The sequence below is a fragment of the Rhinatrema bivittatum genome, chromosome 12, assembly GCF_901001135.1.
Source record: "Rhinatrema bivittatum chromosome 12, aRhiBiv1.1, whole genome shotgun sequence".
NCBI classification, from domain to species: Eukaryota; Metazoa; Chordata; class Amphibia; order Gymnophiona; family Rhinatrematidae; genus Rhinatrema; species Rhinatrema bivittatum.
Window position 1 is genome coordinate 5,295,137 of NC_042626.1, and position 18,327 is coordinate 5,313,463.

The following is an 18,327-nucleotide window of genomic DNA, read 5'->3' on the forward strand; positions in this document are numbered from 1 at the left end:
ATAAAGGTTGACTAAAGCTGCAGTTTGGAAATGTGATGGTAAAACCCTTTCTGGCTCCTGCTGCCGTTCTCTGCACAACAGGAGCATTTGGCAGAGCTCTAGCTTTGCTTGCTGTCGTCCTCGTGTGTGTGGTGACGCTCTTAGGTAGTAAGAGGTACCCAGTGCAGACCTGCTTGAACGGGAAGTGGAGGAGGTGACCACGTGCGTCATCACTCGTATTAAACTGGCCCCTCCGCGTGGGGGCAGCTCCTGCCCTACGTGACTTCAGTTTCCCTGTGATCCTTAGCCCCTCAGCCTTCCAGAAGCTGGTCCTGACCTGCCTTGCTTGTGAGAGGATGCAGACTTCGATAAAATGTGGTGGAGTGAGAGATGCAGTTCCCTTCCCAGGGTTTGCTGGCAGTGGAGGAGGATTCAGAGTGGCCCCAGGCCTCGATTACCCAGTAACTTTGAGCAAAATCTTATTATAGTGAACTCTCAATTCTGGCTCTGATAAGGCGAGAGAGAACATCCCGAGTTCCCCTTCTGATCTTCTGGCTACTTCTTAATCTTTCCCCCTTTCCGCTGCCTGATATTCTGCTTCTAACTTGGGGTCAGAGGGATTCCACTTACCTCCGGGGCCGGGGCCCGAGCTTGTCCCCTAGGACACCCCTGCTGCGTGAGATTTCCTTGCCCTCTCTGGTCCCTTCCCCGCAGGCTGCAGTATTTAGTGCAGGGAGGGAGCCGTTTCTGTAGCTCTGCTCGCTGTACACAGAGCTGTACACTGCTTATTCTGCGATCCTCCTCTGTCCACCTGCCACGCTCCATAGCGTGGGGCTGTGACCCAGGCGGGATGCTGGGTTGGGTGGCCTGGCATTTTTTTGTTTTCCTGGTGCGCCTGCCGTAGGAGTTGTATCTTTCTGTAGCGGGATAACAGCTAGAAAATGAAGGCTCCTTTCCTTCCCACGCGCCGCGTGTTGGGCGTCCTTAAATCAGGTGCTCTGCGTGCACCCCAGCAGCTCGAGGGGAGGAGGAGGAGGGAGATGGGCAGTGAATTCTCGGTCAGTGCTGAGCAGCTGTACCAGGGGGATTAGACATGGGGTGGGGGGAATCGCCAGTGCAAGACGGGAGGACGTGCGACCCCAGAGGTCGTTACAGGACCCATGCGGAGAGGGCAAGCGGAAGCACTGAAAGTGTCCCCGCCGGTTTCCGGAGGCCTCTTGTGGCCCCAAGCATCTCCTTCACTCCCCCACCCCATCACCTGCGGGAGGGGGAAGATCTGGCAAGGGTTCTTAATATCCTGCGGTGTCACATGGAAGCTTTTTGTTTCTTTAGACCCAAAATGTGCTCTGAGAGGTTGCAGGAGAGGAGGTTAAGCCGCAGCTTGTACTGAGCTGCTGAGAGCACGCAGGGGTCCCTTCAGGTGGGACTGCGGCGCCTGTATCCCGACGGAGTGGGGATTCTGGCTAAAAGCCACTGTAAGGTTCAGGGGAGTGCGGGTGGCTACCTGAGGTGTCCTGATTACCGCACCACTGGTGAGCTGTGAGCAGGGGGGGGTCTGGCTTTAGATAGCGAGCGGCGCTGCAGCATTTCAGTTCTAAAGGGCCTTCCAGCTGCAGCAGAGCTAGCAAGGGCTTGCTCTGCTGCTCCCTTCTTGAACAAACGTGGCGTCCTGTGCCCGCTCAGTCGTATCCAGATTCAGAAGGACAGGATGGGAGCTGAAGCTTTGTGCTGGCCGGGAGGTGCCTGCCCTGTGACGGGGCACAAGATCGTGGCTGGGCTCCCTTCCTGGGCAGTCCCTGCTGCTGCTGCTGCTGTTCCTCAGGGACTTCTCTCCCCTCCCGGTCCTTGCAGCGATGCAGTTACGAGCCCTGAATTCAGGCACCAGGTTTTGCCAACCCTGCCTCACCCTCCCCACCCAGGAGCTGTGAGTGCTACCTCTGCAGCATTCCTAGCTTATCTGAGGCAAGGGTTGAACCCAGGGCCGTCCTTAATGAGGGGAACTACCTTGTTCTCCCTCATAGTCCCCAACCTTTGACTGCAGCTAGAACCCCGGACAGTGCCTGCAGCGTCGGCCTCCCCCCAGGCACCAGATGCTGAAGATGAGGTATAAAGCATGAGCCATGCTTACTGGGTGCTTGGGTGGTAAAGCCAAGGTGCTAGTGACGGGACTAGGAGAGAGATCGCAAGGGATAGGGCAGGAGGATGCTTGAGTGATAGGGAGAGGTGGTGACGTTTCTGGACTCGTATGGGGGGGAGAGGCAGCCAGCGTGGTGTGGGAGAAGTGGGGAAGCTGCTGGGTGCCTGGAAATGGAAAATGCATGGCATGAGGGGCAACTTCAGCTGATGGATAGAGCCATGTTCTGGGCTCGGCTGGAAGATCCAGGGGAGAAGTTGTATTTTGGGGAATTTTAGAAGTACATTTTCCAAAAGGAAGACAAATCGCAGCTGGGCAGTTTGGTCTTTATCTGCCGACATTTGCTGTGTTAACATCTCCTCCTATTTTCTCTCTCCGACCCTCCCCATCAAGCTAATTACCATTATTGGAGTAGTGGTGCCATCTAGCGCCCAAACGCCATGCTGTCACTTTGACATGGAAGCTTTCCAGTCATCCCCAGCAATAATAATTTGATGTTTATCTGATTTAGATCTAGGCAGGCGTTCAATCCCTGCCAATCCCCAATTGTGGATCTGCCTTCGTGCTCCCTCCTGGTTGCTCTTTGCCATGCTTTCTCCATGCAAGCAGCTTAGCCTCTCCAAGCCACCGAGTCCTCATGAATTGTAGCACAACGCTGCTCTCTTCTCCCTCGCTTTGAGACAGGTGATGATGGGAGAGAATTCTTTCTGAAACGTTGTTGTTAGAACATCCTTTTAGAGCGGGTGAAAGGGCTCCAGCCTTTTCTCTCCTTAGCTTGCAGCTGGATTGTGTCTCTGATGCAGTTGTGTTGATCTCGTCTCAGATGCTGCAGGACTGCGCCAAAGCTCGCAGGGAGGTGGAGCTGCACTGGAGAGCGTCGCATTGCGCTCACATCGTGAAGATCATAGACGTGTATGAGAACCTGTACCAGGGGCGGAAGTGTCTCCTTATCGTCATGGAATGGTGAGTGAGTGAGCGCCGACAGGGCACATGAGATGGGCATCCCCTCGGCTCGCGGCTGGATATAGGGTGGGGGGTAGAGAGTCCTAGTTTTCTGGGGAGCTCTAAACTTGAGTTTTCTTTCAGTTTGGATGGGGGAGAACTCTTCAGCAGAATCCAGGACCGAGCAGACCAGGCATTCACAGAACGAGGTAACAGTCCTCTTGCTCTCATGGCTTCACGAGTTTCTGTATCCCTCACAGCTTGGGGATCCTCTTCCATAAGGGTTACTGCACTAAGAAAATAAGTCTCTGTTCCCTGTGTCCACATCTGCCTCCTGCCCTCCTGTCCCCCACGTCTTGGTGTCAGACAACAAATCTATCCATTTATCAAAATACTTGTGGGGATTGGCCTGGTCACCGGTTCCGTCCCTGGGTTGGCAGCAGCCAGAGCCTCCTGGGGGCGGAGGGAGCTGTGACACCTGGTGGCCTGATTCAGGGCTCATAGTAGTAGGGTTCTGCAGAGACCCCCAGCCCAATGACCAGACTAGGTACAGGGTGGAGAGGCTGGATTCTGAAACAGGGGCAGAAGCCCCAGTTAAGTGCAGAAATGAGTCTCCTGGCACCAGGATCTCTGAGCAGGAGAAACTACTGAAGTCTGCCAAACTGAAAGTCCCCTCGCACTTCCTTCTGCTGAGACCTGCTTAGAGCGCTCGGTGACTTTTTCTTCCATTTTGCAGAGGCTTCAGATATCATGAAGAGCATTGGAGAAGCCATTCTGTATTTACATTCAATCAACATTGCACATCGAGATGTCAAGGTACCTCTTCAGTGACCTCCTGTATTCCCACATGTAATGGGGAGGGGAGACCACCAGCAAGCTTGCAAAATAAGTGGCTGCTTAAATCCTGTAATCCAGTGACAGAACATCATTCTTAAAGGGTCTCTGGCAATTTGATGTTGCTTAAGGTCTTCGGGTGCACTCTGACCTTTTTGGTTGCTGCTTAAAATTCATTTTCCCAGTGTGTAGCCAGATGGACTCAGGACCAATGGGTTTATGCTCCCCTGCCAGCAGATGGAGACTGAGTCAGGTTTCAAAGCTTTTGTCACCCTACATTCACCCCTGCAGTAACCTCGGCCCTCCAGTATTTCTCCGTCTCCAGCAGATGCGAACATGCTTTCCCCATGGGGATCGCCTTACCCTTTAGAAGAAGAAATTCTAGCTTTAAATTGGAGAAAAGATTGAGCCCTGCTCTCCTGCGGTGATACGTAAAGGTCCTTCCTCCAGGACTGGATAAGTTCTTGGAGGAGAAGTCCATTACCTGCTATTAAGTTCACTTAGGGAATAGCCACTGCCATTAGCATCAGTAGCATGGGATCTTATTAGTGTTTGGGTAATTGCCAGGTTCTTATGGCCTGGATTGGCCTCTGTTGGAAACAGGAGGCTGGGCTTGATGGACCCTTGATCTGACCCAGCATGGCATCTTCTTATGAGAATTCCTGAGGTGATTTCGGAGATCCCTCAGAGGGGCACCATGGTCCGGTAGTCGGTTACCAGTGTGGACTTTGCCGCTGAAGCAGGTGCAGGAAGCCAGACGCGGCGGTGACTGCCTAAGCCCTCTCCCTCCACAGCCGGGAACCGTCTCTGTACTCAGCCGGTAAGTGCTGAGCCCTGGTAAGTTTAAGGGGTTTGGTAAGACTTCCTCCGGTCTCCTTGCTCGGCGCGTCGTACTGATGACATTCTCGATCCCGTTGGAGTAAGGGGAAATGGGCTTCCGAGCGGGTTGAGCGCTCCCACCCCACCCCCGGTGGGCTAGGCCCCGCTTTAGGCTCAGTAGGGACACCACGTGGTAGGCCGCGGCGGCGCCATCTTGTGCGCGTTTTTGTGCGTCTTCTATTGCCCACCATAGTGTGTCTACGTGCGGTGCGTGCCGGCGCTGCGCACACATCTCTATGCGCAGAATTTAGGTAAAGCTTGGGCGCACGGGCTGTAGACGCGCCTCGCCGCAGCCCGTGTAGGTGCCTGAAATCTGTACGCGCCAGCTGGCTGAACACTGTTACCATCCAAATAGCTCCAGCAGCCAAACATAAGCGCCATTCTCTCTGCTCGTCATATTAGGGCTACACAGTCTGACCTGGATTCTTACTTACGTCAGCACCGAGAGGAGGCCCAGGGAGAGTTGGCCTCCCCAGACTTTACTAAGCCCGGATCCTCCCACTCTGAGGATGGGCCAGCCACGACCTTAGCCGGAAGTACCCCGGGTTTATTTATTTATTAGCTTTTATATATATCGAGATTCGTGGGTCCATCATGCAGGTTTACAATGTAACTGAAGGAGGAAATTACAAAAAACCAGGGTGGGGGGAGAGGGAGCAGATAGGAAGAGAGAAGGGGCGAGAGAAGAGAGGGAAAAACAGGAAGAGGAGAAAAGGAACAGCACCTGATGGGAAAGAGAAGAACAAAATAAGTAGCATTGCAAATTATACACTCAGTAAGGGACTGTGGATAACCTTATATAAATTATACACTCCAAAAAGTATTATATAGAACAATATACATTATCTTTAACGAGACACTATATATATGACATTACAAATTATACATTCAGAAAGGCAACTATATATAGACTAGCAGGGTTGGTATAGGGAAAAGTAAGGATTAAAGGATAGCGGAGGGGGGTAAATAGAAGGGTATAAAAGGGTTGCTATAGAGAGAAGGTAGGGTTTAAGGACAGGGGAAGGGGGTATATAAGGAGGTGCAGAGAAATGGGAGACAGAACAGAGTATAAATAAAGGAGAAGGCTAGGAGTACGTTAATGAGAGGGGCTCTTTCTCTGAAGGAGTAGAGGGAACAGGGGGACTACGTAGGATCCGATTCAGGGTAGGCCATTTTAAAGAGCCATGTTTTAACCCAGCCCCGGGGGATCTGAGTAATCCCCCGGGGCTGGATCTTCCATGGGAGAGGAAAATCCAGTGGTGCCTACCCCAATACTTCTTCTTGGGCTAGGCATGGACCCGGCTGCCTTCTCTTGGGTGGAATTCTTTCAAGGCCTTCAAGCCGTCGTACAGGTGCAGTCTGCTATCTCACTTGGCCGGACGGAACCTCAGCCAGTAAGCCCTCCCTCTCCCAGTCCTATCGGCAGACCTCAAGGCATGACTCAACTCACCAAGGGTATCCCTGGCAGGGACCTGGACGGCATGGACAAAGAAGAGGATCCAGATTCCTTGGAAGATGGGGGAATTCCCTCTGGTTTAGAACCGTATCAGACCATATTACGTTTTTCTCCATAGCAATGAATTGCTGGCCCTGGTTTCCCAGACCCTGAAGACACTGGGAGTTCCTGGAGCAGACTCTGTGATGGAACCAAAGAAGAATCCTATTCTGGTGTCTCTATGGAAAGCCTCTTGCTATTTTCTGGTGCTGGAAGCCATCCAGGAGTGATTGACCTGGAATGGAACGCTCCTAAAGCGAGTTTTAAAGATGGTTGATCATTTAGAAGCTCTATACCCACTGGATCCGGCAGTGAGAGAACACCTGCGTTTCCCTAAAGTGGATGCGCTGGTCTGCACCATTTCGAAGCGAACAACTATCCAAATGGAAGGAGAGTGGCCTTAAAGGATGTGCATGATAAGTGGTTTGAGTCCATCCTTAAGCAAGCCTTCTGACACAGCAGGAATGACTTTACAGATTGCTTCCTGTTGTGCCCTGGTAGCTCGCTTGTGCGTGCTCTTCTCTAGAGAGGTGGATGACTCTGGCATATTCCAGAGAAGCTATGGAGCCTTCCGCTGTCTTTTTAGCTGATGCAGGCTCTGACTTAGTCCATACCTCCGGCCAGAGGAGTGGCCTCAGTGGTAGCAGCCAGAAGACAGCTATGGCTGCAAAATTGGTCAGCAGACGCAACCTCTAAGGCAAACCTCTCAAAGATGCCCTTTAAGGAATCACTCCTCTTCAGAAGTGAATTGGCTGACCAGCAAGTGGAGTTAATCTCCAGTGCCCCAGCTACCAGAAGAGAAGAGAAAGCAGTTACCGTGCCCCTCACCTATGAGGGGTCTATTCAGGGGCTCCTAACACTTTTGGCCCTACAGAAACTTGAATTTTCAGAGGTCTTGGTCCTCGGGGGAGATCTCAGTCCTTTTGGAGTCGACAGCCCAAGAGAGGGGCAGGATCAGGTTCGGCCCGAACTCCCCAATGATGTTTTGCCGACCCATCCACGGAACGAGGAGATAGGGAGTTGACTATCCCTCTTCTACCAGTGGTGGGTCGAGATCATGTCTGACAAATGGTTACTGGATGTCATACGAGAAGGATACACACTGGAGTTTCGCAGCACTCCTTGGGATATATTCCTGATGTCTCCTTGCCACTCCCAGCACAAGAAGCAGGCAGTGGAGTCTACCTTGATAAGGGTCCTCAAATTGAGGACTATAATTCCAGTACCTGTGCCCCAGAAAATACGGAGCGTTATCAATCTATTTCATCATACCCAAGAAGAAGGGTTCCTTTCACCCCATCCTGGACCTCAAGAGGGTCAACCACCACCTATGAGTAATCCATTTCTGCATAGAAACTCTGCGCGCCATGATAATCGCCGTACAACTGGGAGAGTTCTTAACCTCCCTGGACCTTTCCGCCTACCTTCATATTCCAATCTGGCAAGAACATCAGCGTTTCCTATGCTTTGCAGTATTGGGCCACCATTACCACTTCCAGGCAATGCCCTTCAGCCTGGCCACCAGCCCCAGAACATTTTCCAAGATTATGATGGTCGTGGCGGTGGCACTGAGGAAAGAGGAAATCCTGGTGCACCTGTACTTGGACGACTGATTAGTCTGGGCAAAGTCAGTGGAAGAGAGTCCCGGGATATCCAGCAGTGTGACGTCCCTGCTTCAGGAGCTTGGTTGGGTCGTAAACATGGACAAACGCAGTCTCAAGCCCTCCCAGTCTTTGGAATATCTGAGAGTCTGGTTCGACAACAAGCATGACAAGGTCTTCCTCCCGCTCTCACAGATAAGGAAGTTGATGTCCCAAGTGTGTCGGTTGATGAACACAATACACCACAACTGAGGACCTGACGATAACTCCACAAGGTGTCATCAACCCTGGAGGTAGTATCGTGAGCGAGGGCACATGTGCGACCACTTCAATGCTCCCTGCTGTCACGTTGGAACCTGCTGTCTCAAGACTTTTCAATTCGCCTCCACCTACCGATGGAACTATGTTCTCAGCTCCAGTGGTGGCTACAGGAAGCTCATCTGGGCAAGGGTGTAAGCCTGTCCCCGTTGACCTGGCTGATTCTCATGACAGATGTGACCCTCCAGGGCTGGGGAGCTCACTGTCCAGAACTGATGGCCCAGGGGCATTGGACCGAGGAAGAGGCAGTCTGGAACATAAACCACCTGGAAGCCAGAGCAGTCAGATTGGTGTGTCTACAATTCAGCCACATACTCCAGGGTCAGGTGGTCCAGTTAATGCCAGATAACGCAACAATGGTAGCCTACATTAAGAGCCAGCAAGTGTCACATGAGAGAGATCTTCTTATGGAATGGGTGGAAATAAATCTGCAGATCTCAGCCTCCCAAATCGCAGGAAAAGACAACGTCAGAGCACACTTTCTAAGCAGGGAGAGTCTGGATCCAGGAGAATGGGCATCGTCGACCAAAGCCTTTCAGCTGATAGTAGATTGCTGGGGTCTCCCGTCCATCGACCTGCTGGCTGCATCTCACAATGCGAAGGTTCCCCAACTTTTCAGTCGCAGAAGAGATCAGTGGTCCCTGGGGATCGACGCCCTCATTCAGACCTGGCCGGAAGAGGACTTGCTATAGCCTTCCCTCCGTGGCCCCTGCTGGGCAGGGTCATTTGCAGGATCGAGCACCACGGGATTAGTCCTACTAGTAGTTTCGGATTGGCCCAGGTGTCCGTGGTATGCAGACATACGGAGACTCCTGGTGGTGAACCCCCCCCGTGCCTCCCACCTCACAGGGACCTGCTTCAGCAAGGACAGGTCCTTCATGAGAATCCAACTCTATTCTGTCTTACGGTTTGGCCTGGAGAGGATTCTCCTGATGAAGTGTGGATATTCGGCATCAGTAATTACCACCATGCTCTGCGTGCGGAGGCTCTCTATGTCCTTAACGCATGTGTGGGTCTGGAGAGTATTTGAGGCCTGGTGCAAGGAACATGGTGTCTCACCTTGAGGAGTCAAAATCTCATTAATTCTGGAATTTTTGCAAGATGGCTTGAATAAAGGTTTGACTTTTTTTTTTTATCTCCTTGAAGGTGCAGGTAGCAGTGCGCTCCTGTTTCAGGGGCGAGGTGAATGGAACCTGCCTGTGGGCTCATCCAGACATGGCCTGTTTTCTGAAAGGGATGAAGCACCTACAGTGGCCGTTCCCTTGTGGAATCTTAATCTAGTATTAGAATTTTTGGCAGGGCCTTCCTTTCGGCCACTGCAGTCTTTCCTTGTGTTTATTAACCTTGAAAACTGTGTTCCTGGTGGCTATGTGCTCGGCATGTCGTATCTCTGAACTACAGGCATTGTCGTGTCAGGAACCGTTCCTCTGGATGACTCCAGGAGCGTTACAGCTTTGTACTGTTCCATCCTCCTTGCCCAAGCTAGTTTGGGTTTCATTTGAATCTGTCCATTTCCTTGCCATTCCTAGATAAGCACAAGGACACAGAAGGATACTGCCTCCGTCATTTGAATGTCAATAGACTTTTGGTGCAGTATCTGCCGAGTGGCGACGTGGTGGTCCTTGCACACCTTCCCCAGGTTCTATCACCTGGACATTCAGGCCCGGGAGGACGCAGTCTTTGCAAGGGCAGTGTTAACCGGACCACGGGCAGCCTCCCGCCCTGATCGGGAGTAGCTTTTGTACATCTCATTGGTCCTGAGTCCATCTGGCTGCACACTAGGAAATGGAGAAATTACTTACCTGATAATTTCATTTTCCTTAGTATAGACAGAGGGACTCAGCATCCCGCCCACGGCTGCCCAAGAACGGTGCAAAGGATTCACCTGTAGAGTGGATATCGATTCCAAGAGATTACGGATAAGCTCTCATCCAGTCCCTAGATCGGGGCATCTATAATCTTACTGGGGCTCAGTGTTTGAGTACAGTTACGGTTATCCGTTTTTAATCAAGTTTTTTTCGGTAGTAGGTCCACAGTGGTCTTTGAAGAGAATACTGAGGGGCCGAGGTCACTTCAGCTTTGAAACCTGACTCTGTCTCCATCTGCTGGCAGGGGAGCACATAACCCATTGGTCCTGAGTCCCTCTGTCTACACTAAGGAAAATGAAAATTATCAGGTAAGTAATTTGTCCATTAGGAAGCTCGGAGTAATTCTTAAAGGATCTTTAGAACAAGTGTGACTTCTGCAGTACCTCCTGCTATCCCAGTACAAGGTCCTCCCGACACACACAGCGGTGCCCTGCAGCGAGACCTGCCCACCCACAGCTTTCTGTGTTCCCTTGTGTGGACAAATTTTAATATTTTTGTATTTTCACAGCCAGAAAACCTTCTATACACCTCAAAGAGGCCCAGTGCAGTGTTAAAGCTGACAGACTTCGGCTTTGCTAAGGAGACGACCTCCCATAATTCCCTGGCCACCCCCTGTTACACGCCTTACTACGTGGGTAAGTGAGCTAACCGTGGCCGCGGCTCCCTCCTGCCACCCCTTCTCCCTGCTGCAGAACTCACCTAAGCTCTGCTTGGCTTCTTTGTTTCAGCCCCAGAAGTGCTCGGGCCAGAGAAATATGACAAGTCGTGTGACATGTGGTCACTGGGGGTGATCATGTACATACTGTAAGTAACGGTGCTGACTCGTCATTCACAGACAGGGGGCAGGGGTTTGGTTTTCTGTTCTCACAAAGGCCCTCGTAGGCATCTAAAGTGGTTTGTGTCTGTGTGCAGGCTCTGTGGTTATCCCCCGTTCTACTCCAACCACGGCTTGGCTATATCCCCAGGGATGAAGAAAAGGATCCGCATGGGACAGTATGAGTTTCCCAACCCAGAGTGGTCCGAGATGTCCGAAGAAGGTACGGAGAGAGCAGGGATTGGGATGGGGGTGCAGTAAAGTCGGTGACTGGGGAAAGGGATGTAAAGCATGGAGAACATGATCATGGCGGGGGGGGGGGGGCAGAGTGGGTAAGATTTTATGCCTGTAAAATTTAATCTTGTTAATACAAAATCATTCTAGCATAAAATATATATATTCATCCTTTTTCAAGCCGCTTTGAATTAATTATCAATTCTGTAAAGGCAGCATATCAGTTAATAAGGAAGCACGGGGAGGGAGTCTCAGTACTGGAATAGCAGGGGGTGCTGCAGGGCAGGAGTGAGGTGCATTGGCAGAGCTGTGTGTGAGGGTCTCAGTACTGGAATAGCAGGGGGTGCTGCAGGGCAGGAGTGAGGTGCATTGGCAGAGCTGTGTGTGAGGGTCTCAGTACTGGAATAGCAGGGGGTGCTGCAGGGCAGGAGTGAGGTGCATTGGCAGAGCTGTGTGTGGGGTCTCAGTACTGGAATAGCAGGGGGTGCTGCAGGGTAGGAGTGAGGTGCATTGGCAGAGCTGTGTGTGAGGGTCTCAGTACTGGAATAGCAGGGGGTGCTGCGGGGCAGGAGTGAGGTGCATTGGCAGAGCTGTGTGTGAGGGTCTCAGTACTGGAATAGCAGGGGGTGCTGCGGGGCAGGAGTGAGGTGCATGGGCAGAGCTGTGTGTGAGGGTCTCAGTACTGGAATAGCAGGGGGTGCTGCGGGGCAGGAGTGAGGTGCATTGGCAGAGCTGTGTGTGAGGGTCTCAGTACTGGAATAGCAGGGGGTGCTGCGGGGCAGGAGTGAGGTGCATGGGCAGAGCTGTGTGTGAGGGTCTCAGTACTGGAATAGCAGGGGGTGCTGCAGGGCAGGAGTGAGGTGCATTGGCAGAGCTGTGTGTGAGGGTCTCAGTACTGGAACAGCAGGGGGTGCTGCAGGGCAGGAGTGAGGTGCATTGGCAGAGCTGTGTGTGAGGGTCTCAGTACTGGAATAGCAGGGGGTGCTGCAGGGTAGGAGTGAGGTGCATTGGCAGAGCTGTGTGTGAGGGTCTCAGTACTGGAATAGCAGGGGGTGCTGCAGGGCAGGAGTGAGGTGCATGGGCAGAGCTGTGTGTGAGGGTCTCAGTACTGGAATAGCAGGGGGTGCTGCAGGGCAGGAGTGAGGTGCATTGGCAGAGCTGTGTGTGAGGGTCTCAGTACTGGAATAGCAGGGGATGCTGCAGGGCAGGAGTGAGGTGCATGGGCAGAGCTGTGTGTGAGGGTCTCAGTACTGGAATAGCAGGGGGTGCTGCAGGGCAGGAGTGAGGTGCATTGGCAGAGCTGTGTGTGAGGGTCTCAGTACTGGAACAGCAGGGGGTGCTGCAGGGCAGGAGTGAGGTGCATGGGCAGAGCTGTGTGTGAGGGTCTCAGTACTGGAACAGCAGGGGGTGCTGCAGGGCAGGAGTGAGGTGCATAGGCAGAGCTGTGTGTGAGGGTCTCAGTACTGGAATAGCAGCAGGTGCTGCAGGGCAGGAGTGAGGTGCATAGGCAGAGCTGTGTGTGAGAGTCTCAGTACTGGAATAGCAGGGGGTGCTGCAGGGCAGGAGTGAGGTGCATTGGCAGAGCTGTGTGTGTGAGGGTCTCAGTATTGGAATAGCAGGGGGTGCTGCAGGGCAGGAGTGAGGTGCATTGGCAGAGCTGTGTGTGTGAGGGTCTCAGTACTGGAATAGCAGGGGGTGCTGCAGGGCAGGAGTGAGGTGCATGGGCAGAGCTGTGTCTCAGTACTGGAATAGCAGGGGGTGCTGCAGGGCAGGAGTGAGGTGCATTGGCAGAGCTGTGTGTGAGAGTCTCAGTACTGGAATAGCAGGAGGTGCTGCAGGGCAGGAGTGAGGTGCATGGGCAGAGCTGTGTGTGAGGGTCTCAGTACTGGAATAGCAGGGGGTGCTGCAGGGCAGGAGTGAGGTGCATGGGCAGAGCTGTGTGTGTGAGGGTCTCAGTACTGGAATAGCAGGGGGTGCTGCAGGGCAGGAGTGAGGTGCATGGGCAGAGCTGTGTGTGTGAGGGTCTCAGTACTGGAATAGCAGGGGGTGCTGCAGGGCAGGAGTGAGGTGCATTGGCAGAGCTGTGTGTGAGAGTCTCAGTACTGGAATAGCAGGGGGTGCTGCAGGGCAGGAGTGAGGTGCATCGGCAGAGCTGTGTGTGAGGGTCTCAGTACTGGAACAGCAGGGGGTGCTGCAGGGCAGGAGTGAGGTGCATCGGCAGAGCTGTGTGTGAGGGTCTCAGTACTGGAATAGCAGGGGGTGCTGGAGGGCAGGAGTGAGGTGCATGGGCAGAGCTGTGTGTGAGGGTCTCAGTACTGGAACAGCAGGGGGTGCTGCAGGGCAGGAGTGAGGTGCATTGGCAGAGCTGTGTGTATGGAATAGGTTGTGCAGTGAGAACCATGACGGGGGAGAGGAAGTGGCGTGGAAGAGATGCCATGAGCCGCTGAACTAATGGTCTTGAGTGAGTAAAGTGCTTCAGTGATAGGGGAGGAGGGTGAAGCCCCCTTATCGTCCTGTTACATGTACTGGGATTGAGCCCCACTCTCCCCCTCCTGCTCCAGTGAAGCAGCTGATCCGGAATCTCCTGAAGACGGACCCCACGCAGCGAATGACCATCACAGAGTTCATGAACCACCCTTGGATTATGGTGAGACCGGGCTTCCTTGTAAAACCTGCCAAACCACCTGGTACCGCTGTCTCCATACTCACAGCGAGCGAGACGCGATTCCTGTTTTCTGTAATTGAATGCACGTGAGCACAGTCCTCCTTCACTTTCCTTCAAAGCAAGGAATTAATGCTCCAGTGCAGCTGGAAGTGCTGAGCTGAGAAGCTGCTTCCTGTGACGTTTTGCTTTTAATGCAAATGATCTCTTTTTTTTTTCCCTTGTCTTTCTGAAGCAATCCATGCAAGTCCCTCAGACGCCGCTGCACACCAGCCGGGTGCTGAAAGAGGAGAAGGACCTGTGGGAAGATGTCAAGGTAGCTGGGTTCGGGAGTTGATCTGCTTTCACAGCTGTGCAGATGCAGCACACGGCCTTGACGTTAGGAGCCCTTGTGCTTTTGTTCAGAGTTGGGTGCAGACAGGACAGTATGTGGTAGGCATGTGCAGTCGTTACGTCTATTTCGGCAGGTACGCCTGGACCTTGCTGACCCTGTAGTACACGCGGGAAACGGAGAGTATGCGTGTATTTTTAATAACGATACACGCACACGCTCCGGTTCCTGCGTGTACCAGATATAACGCATGCACATCTCCGTTTAGAGAGAGGTGGGGGTATTGAGGGGGCTCACTTCATCCCCTCCCCCACCTGCATACCAGCATAGGAAAGAGAAGAGAATACAGGCTGAGGGTCCCCCGGTGCATGGGACCCGGGGGGGGGGGGGGGGGGGGATAGGCAAGGGTAGGTCTCTGAGAGCGGCTGCAGCCTGCCTGTAATTGGCCCCTCTCTTCTCTCTCGCCCCTCAGGAGGAGATGACCAGTGCATTAGCAACCATGAGAGTCGACTACGAACAAATAAAGATTAAAAAGATTGAGGACTCCTCGAACCCGCTCCTAATGAAGAGACGGAAGAAAGGGACCCTTCCCAGCCAGGCCGTCAACCACTGAACCCACTCCCACACCCCTTCCCTCGCCAAACCTTTCCCCTGCATTTTACGGAAGCAATAACCATGACCTGTTTTTAATTTTATTTCTGGGATAAACTGTGGTAACTGAGGCCTGGAGCGGAGCCTGTCCCGGCGGGCTTGCTCTCCTGGCTCCCCCTGAGCCTGCAGCCTTACAAAATTTAAGTATTTTATTTTCGTTTTGGTTCGGCCTCCGAGCGAATGGGACCGAAATATGAAATCGCAGCTCTCGGGCCCTGCGTGTGCCTGCGCTGATTTTAAGGTGTAACTTTTTATATATATAGTAGACATATTTTTTTAAGCTACTCCTCAGAAACAGAAACACTGTTAATATCTGAAAGTGCCCCTCAAATACGTGATCTGCTGAGAAGGAGACCTGCAAGCTACACCTGGGTTGCTGCTCAGGATTCTGGGGAAAAGTTTCCCATAAAAAAAGCAACACCCAAGCCTGCTTCCTGCGCTCTGCTCAGCAGATGCAACTGGCATCCTTTGTATGGGGGAGCCGTGGTTTCTCCGCGCGTGGACGCCAGGGCTTGTGAGCAGACTGGCAGGGGCAGCTGAGCGGTCTCGTTGCCATGCTGGAGGGGGCACTTTCAGTGCGACTGAACCTATGCAGACCTCTAACATTATGCATGTAATATTACGTCCATGGGCACCGCGTGTGTGTGACAGTCTGCTCGTGTCTCGGAGGTCCTGCACACTTAATGCTGGGGTAGGCAGGGCAGTTGCTCAGTATTATCCATTAGCCTGAAGACAAATGTTAGACCCCCAGGGGCGCAGGGTGGGGTGGGCTACCTGCAGCGGGAACCCACGCGCCACTGTTAGCTGCGAGGCGCACGCCTGCCTGCATCGCTGCATTAATGTCGCAGTGCACGTTCCCCTCCCCCGTCCTCCTGGGCCTTTTTCTCAGTTTGCTGTCTTGCCTGCTACCCTGGAGCAGGGGGAGCGGCACGTTTTTGCCTTTGTGGAGAGCTGTCCATGTACTCTCCCACCCTCGCTTCCTGAACACTAAATGCCCCGCAGAGAAATGGATCCTTTTCAGTCTGAGCAGCTTAATGCACTGCAGCCCACCCTGTGTGAGCCAAGGAGCGGGGCAGGGAAGCCTCACTTCTCACCCACCTGGGGGTGACCCGTGCCCCTGCGCTGAATGGCAGCTGTGGGGCACCTTTCCTGCTGCTTTAGCACCAGTAAAGTGCAGAAGGCGGGGGCCTCTGGACCTTCCTACGGGTGTGCGCGTTCCTCCTCTTACAACTGAATTACCTTTCTGCTTTCACAAGATGCCAGAGCTGAGCGCGAGTGTCTTGCAGGGGCGATGCCCTTCCCTTGTTCAGGAAGGCGACGGCCTCACCCACCACTGACACGGGTAAGGCTGCCGGCGCTTCCTTGCCTGCTTCCAGGTGGCTGCTCTCCCGCTCGTGTTTCAGAACCGATGCCAGGTACGGCGGGGGCTGTCACTGAGACATCCCGGACGTCGCCTGCTGGCGTTTGTACGTCAGAGTCCTTTTACCAGTTATCCCTGCAAGGCGGACGCTCACACATCTGCAAAGGACAGAACGTGGCGCAGTCTGAAGCCTTTCCTCGTGGTTTAATGTGCTCAAACGATTGTAAGTGTGGTTTTTTTTTAAGTTGTAAGGTTTTTAGCTCGTCTTCTGAAACGGTGTCTGTGTCTGTAACTTCTCTTTTCACCTTTCTGTGTGTGCCCAATCATGAACTCATGCCTTTTGGTGTTAAATTCTCTGTGTTTGGCCAGAACGTTCACTGAATAGAAACGGCTGCTCTTGTACCATGCGTGTGTTATATTTGCCAAAGATAGATTGATCTGGATAGAAGGTTTTGTGTCTGGGGGTGATTTTTAGATGTACTTAGCTGTAGCAGTTTCCTGTTTCTCGCTGTCTGACCTCACACTCTTGCCTTTTTGATGCCAGAGACCAGGGATTACTGTGTTAAACTCGCAGCCCGAGCAGTTTGCTTGTATTAAGTTTCCCAGCAAGGCAGGTGTTCTTACAAAGGTAAGAGTGGTCTCCTTCTGATGATGTCAGGAAAGTGGAGGGGGGGGGGGGGGAGAGCTCACTTTTTATTTTAGTGCGTAAAACTGTTCTTCCTCCCCTGTTCCTGTCTGCAGTTTTAACGGGGGGGGGATGGGGGACGTTTCATTTACTAATGCGAGAAACCTTGCTAAACACAACTTGGGGCCAGCCTGGCAGGCCCTGGGCTTGATTCCCAGATCCGCTCCCCGCAGGCCCCTGGGGGGGGGGGGGGGGGGGCGGGTCAGTCATGGCGGGATTCAGGGTTTTGGGAGGAGCCTTGGTGGGTGGCCCCCGGCCCAAGGCTGTCCCTGCAGTGACTTGTGTGAAGGAAGCTGGGAGGGGAAAGATCCCTGGGTCGTTGTGAACCCGTCCCTGGTTCTGCTGGGCCCTCCCCTCGATGCCGCGGAGACGTTCAGAGGGGACCTTTTAATGGGCTTTTTTGTTTTTCTTTTAATATTAGGGCTGGGATTTCTCCTTCTCCTTCACAATGGTCGTCTGGTTGTAGGTCAGGGCTGTGGCTTTTTAGAAATATCCACACTAAATGTGCTTGAGAGAGAAAGTTTGCATATTCATTGTGGATATCCTCTGGGTGATCCCGGGAGCAGGTGCTTGGCCGTCCACCCATGGAGCTCGGGATACCGGGAATGGCTTTCGGCATTTGGCGGGTTGGCTGGAATTACTACTTGTGCTCTTGCCAGCAGGAGACCTTGCTGCTGTTTAATTGTGTAGGTGCTGTTTTATTTGGGTGGGTAGCGAGAACCGATCGTCTGATGGGACACAGGATACCTGGGAGCACTGGTGCCTGAGTATTGCAACGTGGTACTGATCGTGTGTGAAACTTTCTGCCCAGCTGAACCCAAATAAGGTCATACTACATCATGCATTTTCCAATCAAATTGTTGTAAAAATATAATTTTGTATGATCAAATTGTTTTACTAAAACAGTTTTAATACTGGACATGCTTGTTTTATTATTTTCTTTAAATGGCTCTTTACTTGGTGGGAGGTGGTGAATGCCCTAAGGATGAGTCTGAGATGGGGTGCGGTGGATGACCTGCATCGGGTACCAGCTGTGGGGGGGGGGGGGGGGGGCGAGGCTCTCTGTGCCTTGTCCCATGTCTGCGAGGAAGGTGGGCAGCAGAGCTCGCAGGTGTCACTACTCAAGCATAAAGGGTTAACAAAGTGAAGTCTACTGTACCGGCCTAACTGAATAGCTTTCTGGCCTAGTCTTTGGCAGTTGAACTCCGTCAGCTCAGAACACGCCACGGTCGTCTTATAAGAAGCCGACAGCAGAAGTGCATTCATATGGACCACGCTGACAAGCGCACTGCGTTATTCATAGGCTTTGGACTGGAGCTGTGATGTGAACACTTTGTTGTGGACCAAGACCACTATCGCATTGCACATAGGCCAACTGGTTGTCCAGAGTGGATAGGATCTAAGCCCTTCTCAACCCAGTCCTGTAGCCACACCTAGCCAGTCAGGTTTTCAGGATATCCACAATGAGTAGGGATGTGATTTTTGCATAGTGTAGGCAAATCTCTCGGTGGTATAGCCATGGGTGGGCTGCTCAGGCCCA

General features: G+C 52.8%; 1 protein-coding gene across 1 annotated transcript in view; it reads left to right on the forward strand.

The window, feature by feature from the left end:
• Positions 1 to 17,706, forward strand: part of MAPKAPK2 (MAPK activated protein kinase 2) — a 34,757-nt gene extending 17,051 nt beyond the window's left edge. Inside the window, exons 2-10 of the mRNA XM_029572962.1 lie at positions 2,937 to 3,076; positions 3,200 to 3,264; positions 3,792 to 3,871; positions 10,559 to 10,685; positions 10,779 to 10,854; positions 10,963 to 11,087; positions 13,660 to 13,745; positions 13,996 to 14,076; positions 14,564 to 17,706. Coding sequence (XP_029428822.1) covers positions 2,937 to 3,076; positions 3,200 to 3,264; positions 3,792 to 3,871; positions 10,559 to 10,685; positions 10,779 to 10,854; positions 10,963 to 11,087; positions 13,660 to 13,745; positions 13,996 to 14,076; positions 14,564 to 14,704 — 921 coding nt within the window. The 3' untranslated portion in view covers positions 14,705 to 17,706. The remainder of the gene's footprint in view (positions 1 to 2,936; positions 3,077 to 3,199; positions 3,265 to 3,791; positions 3,872 to 10,558; positions 10,686 to 10,778; positions 10,855 to 10,962; positions 11,088 to 13,659; positions 13,746 to 13,995; positions 14,077 to 14,563) is intronic.
• Positions 17,707 to 18,327: the final 621 nt, after the last annotated feature.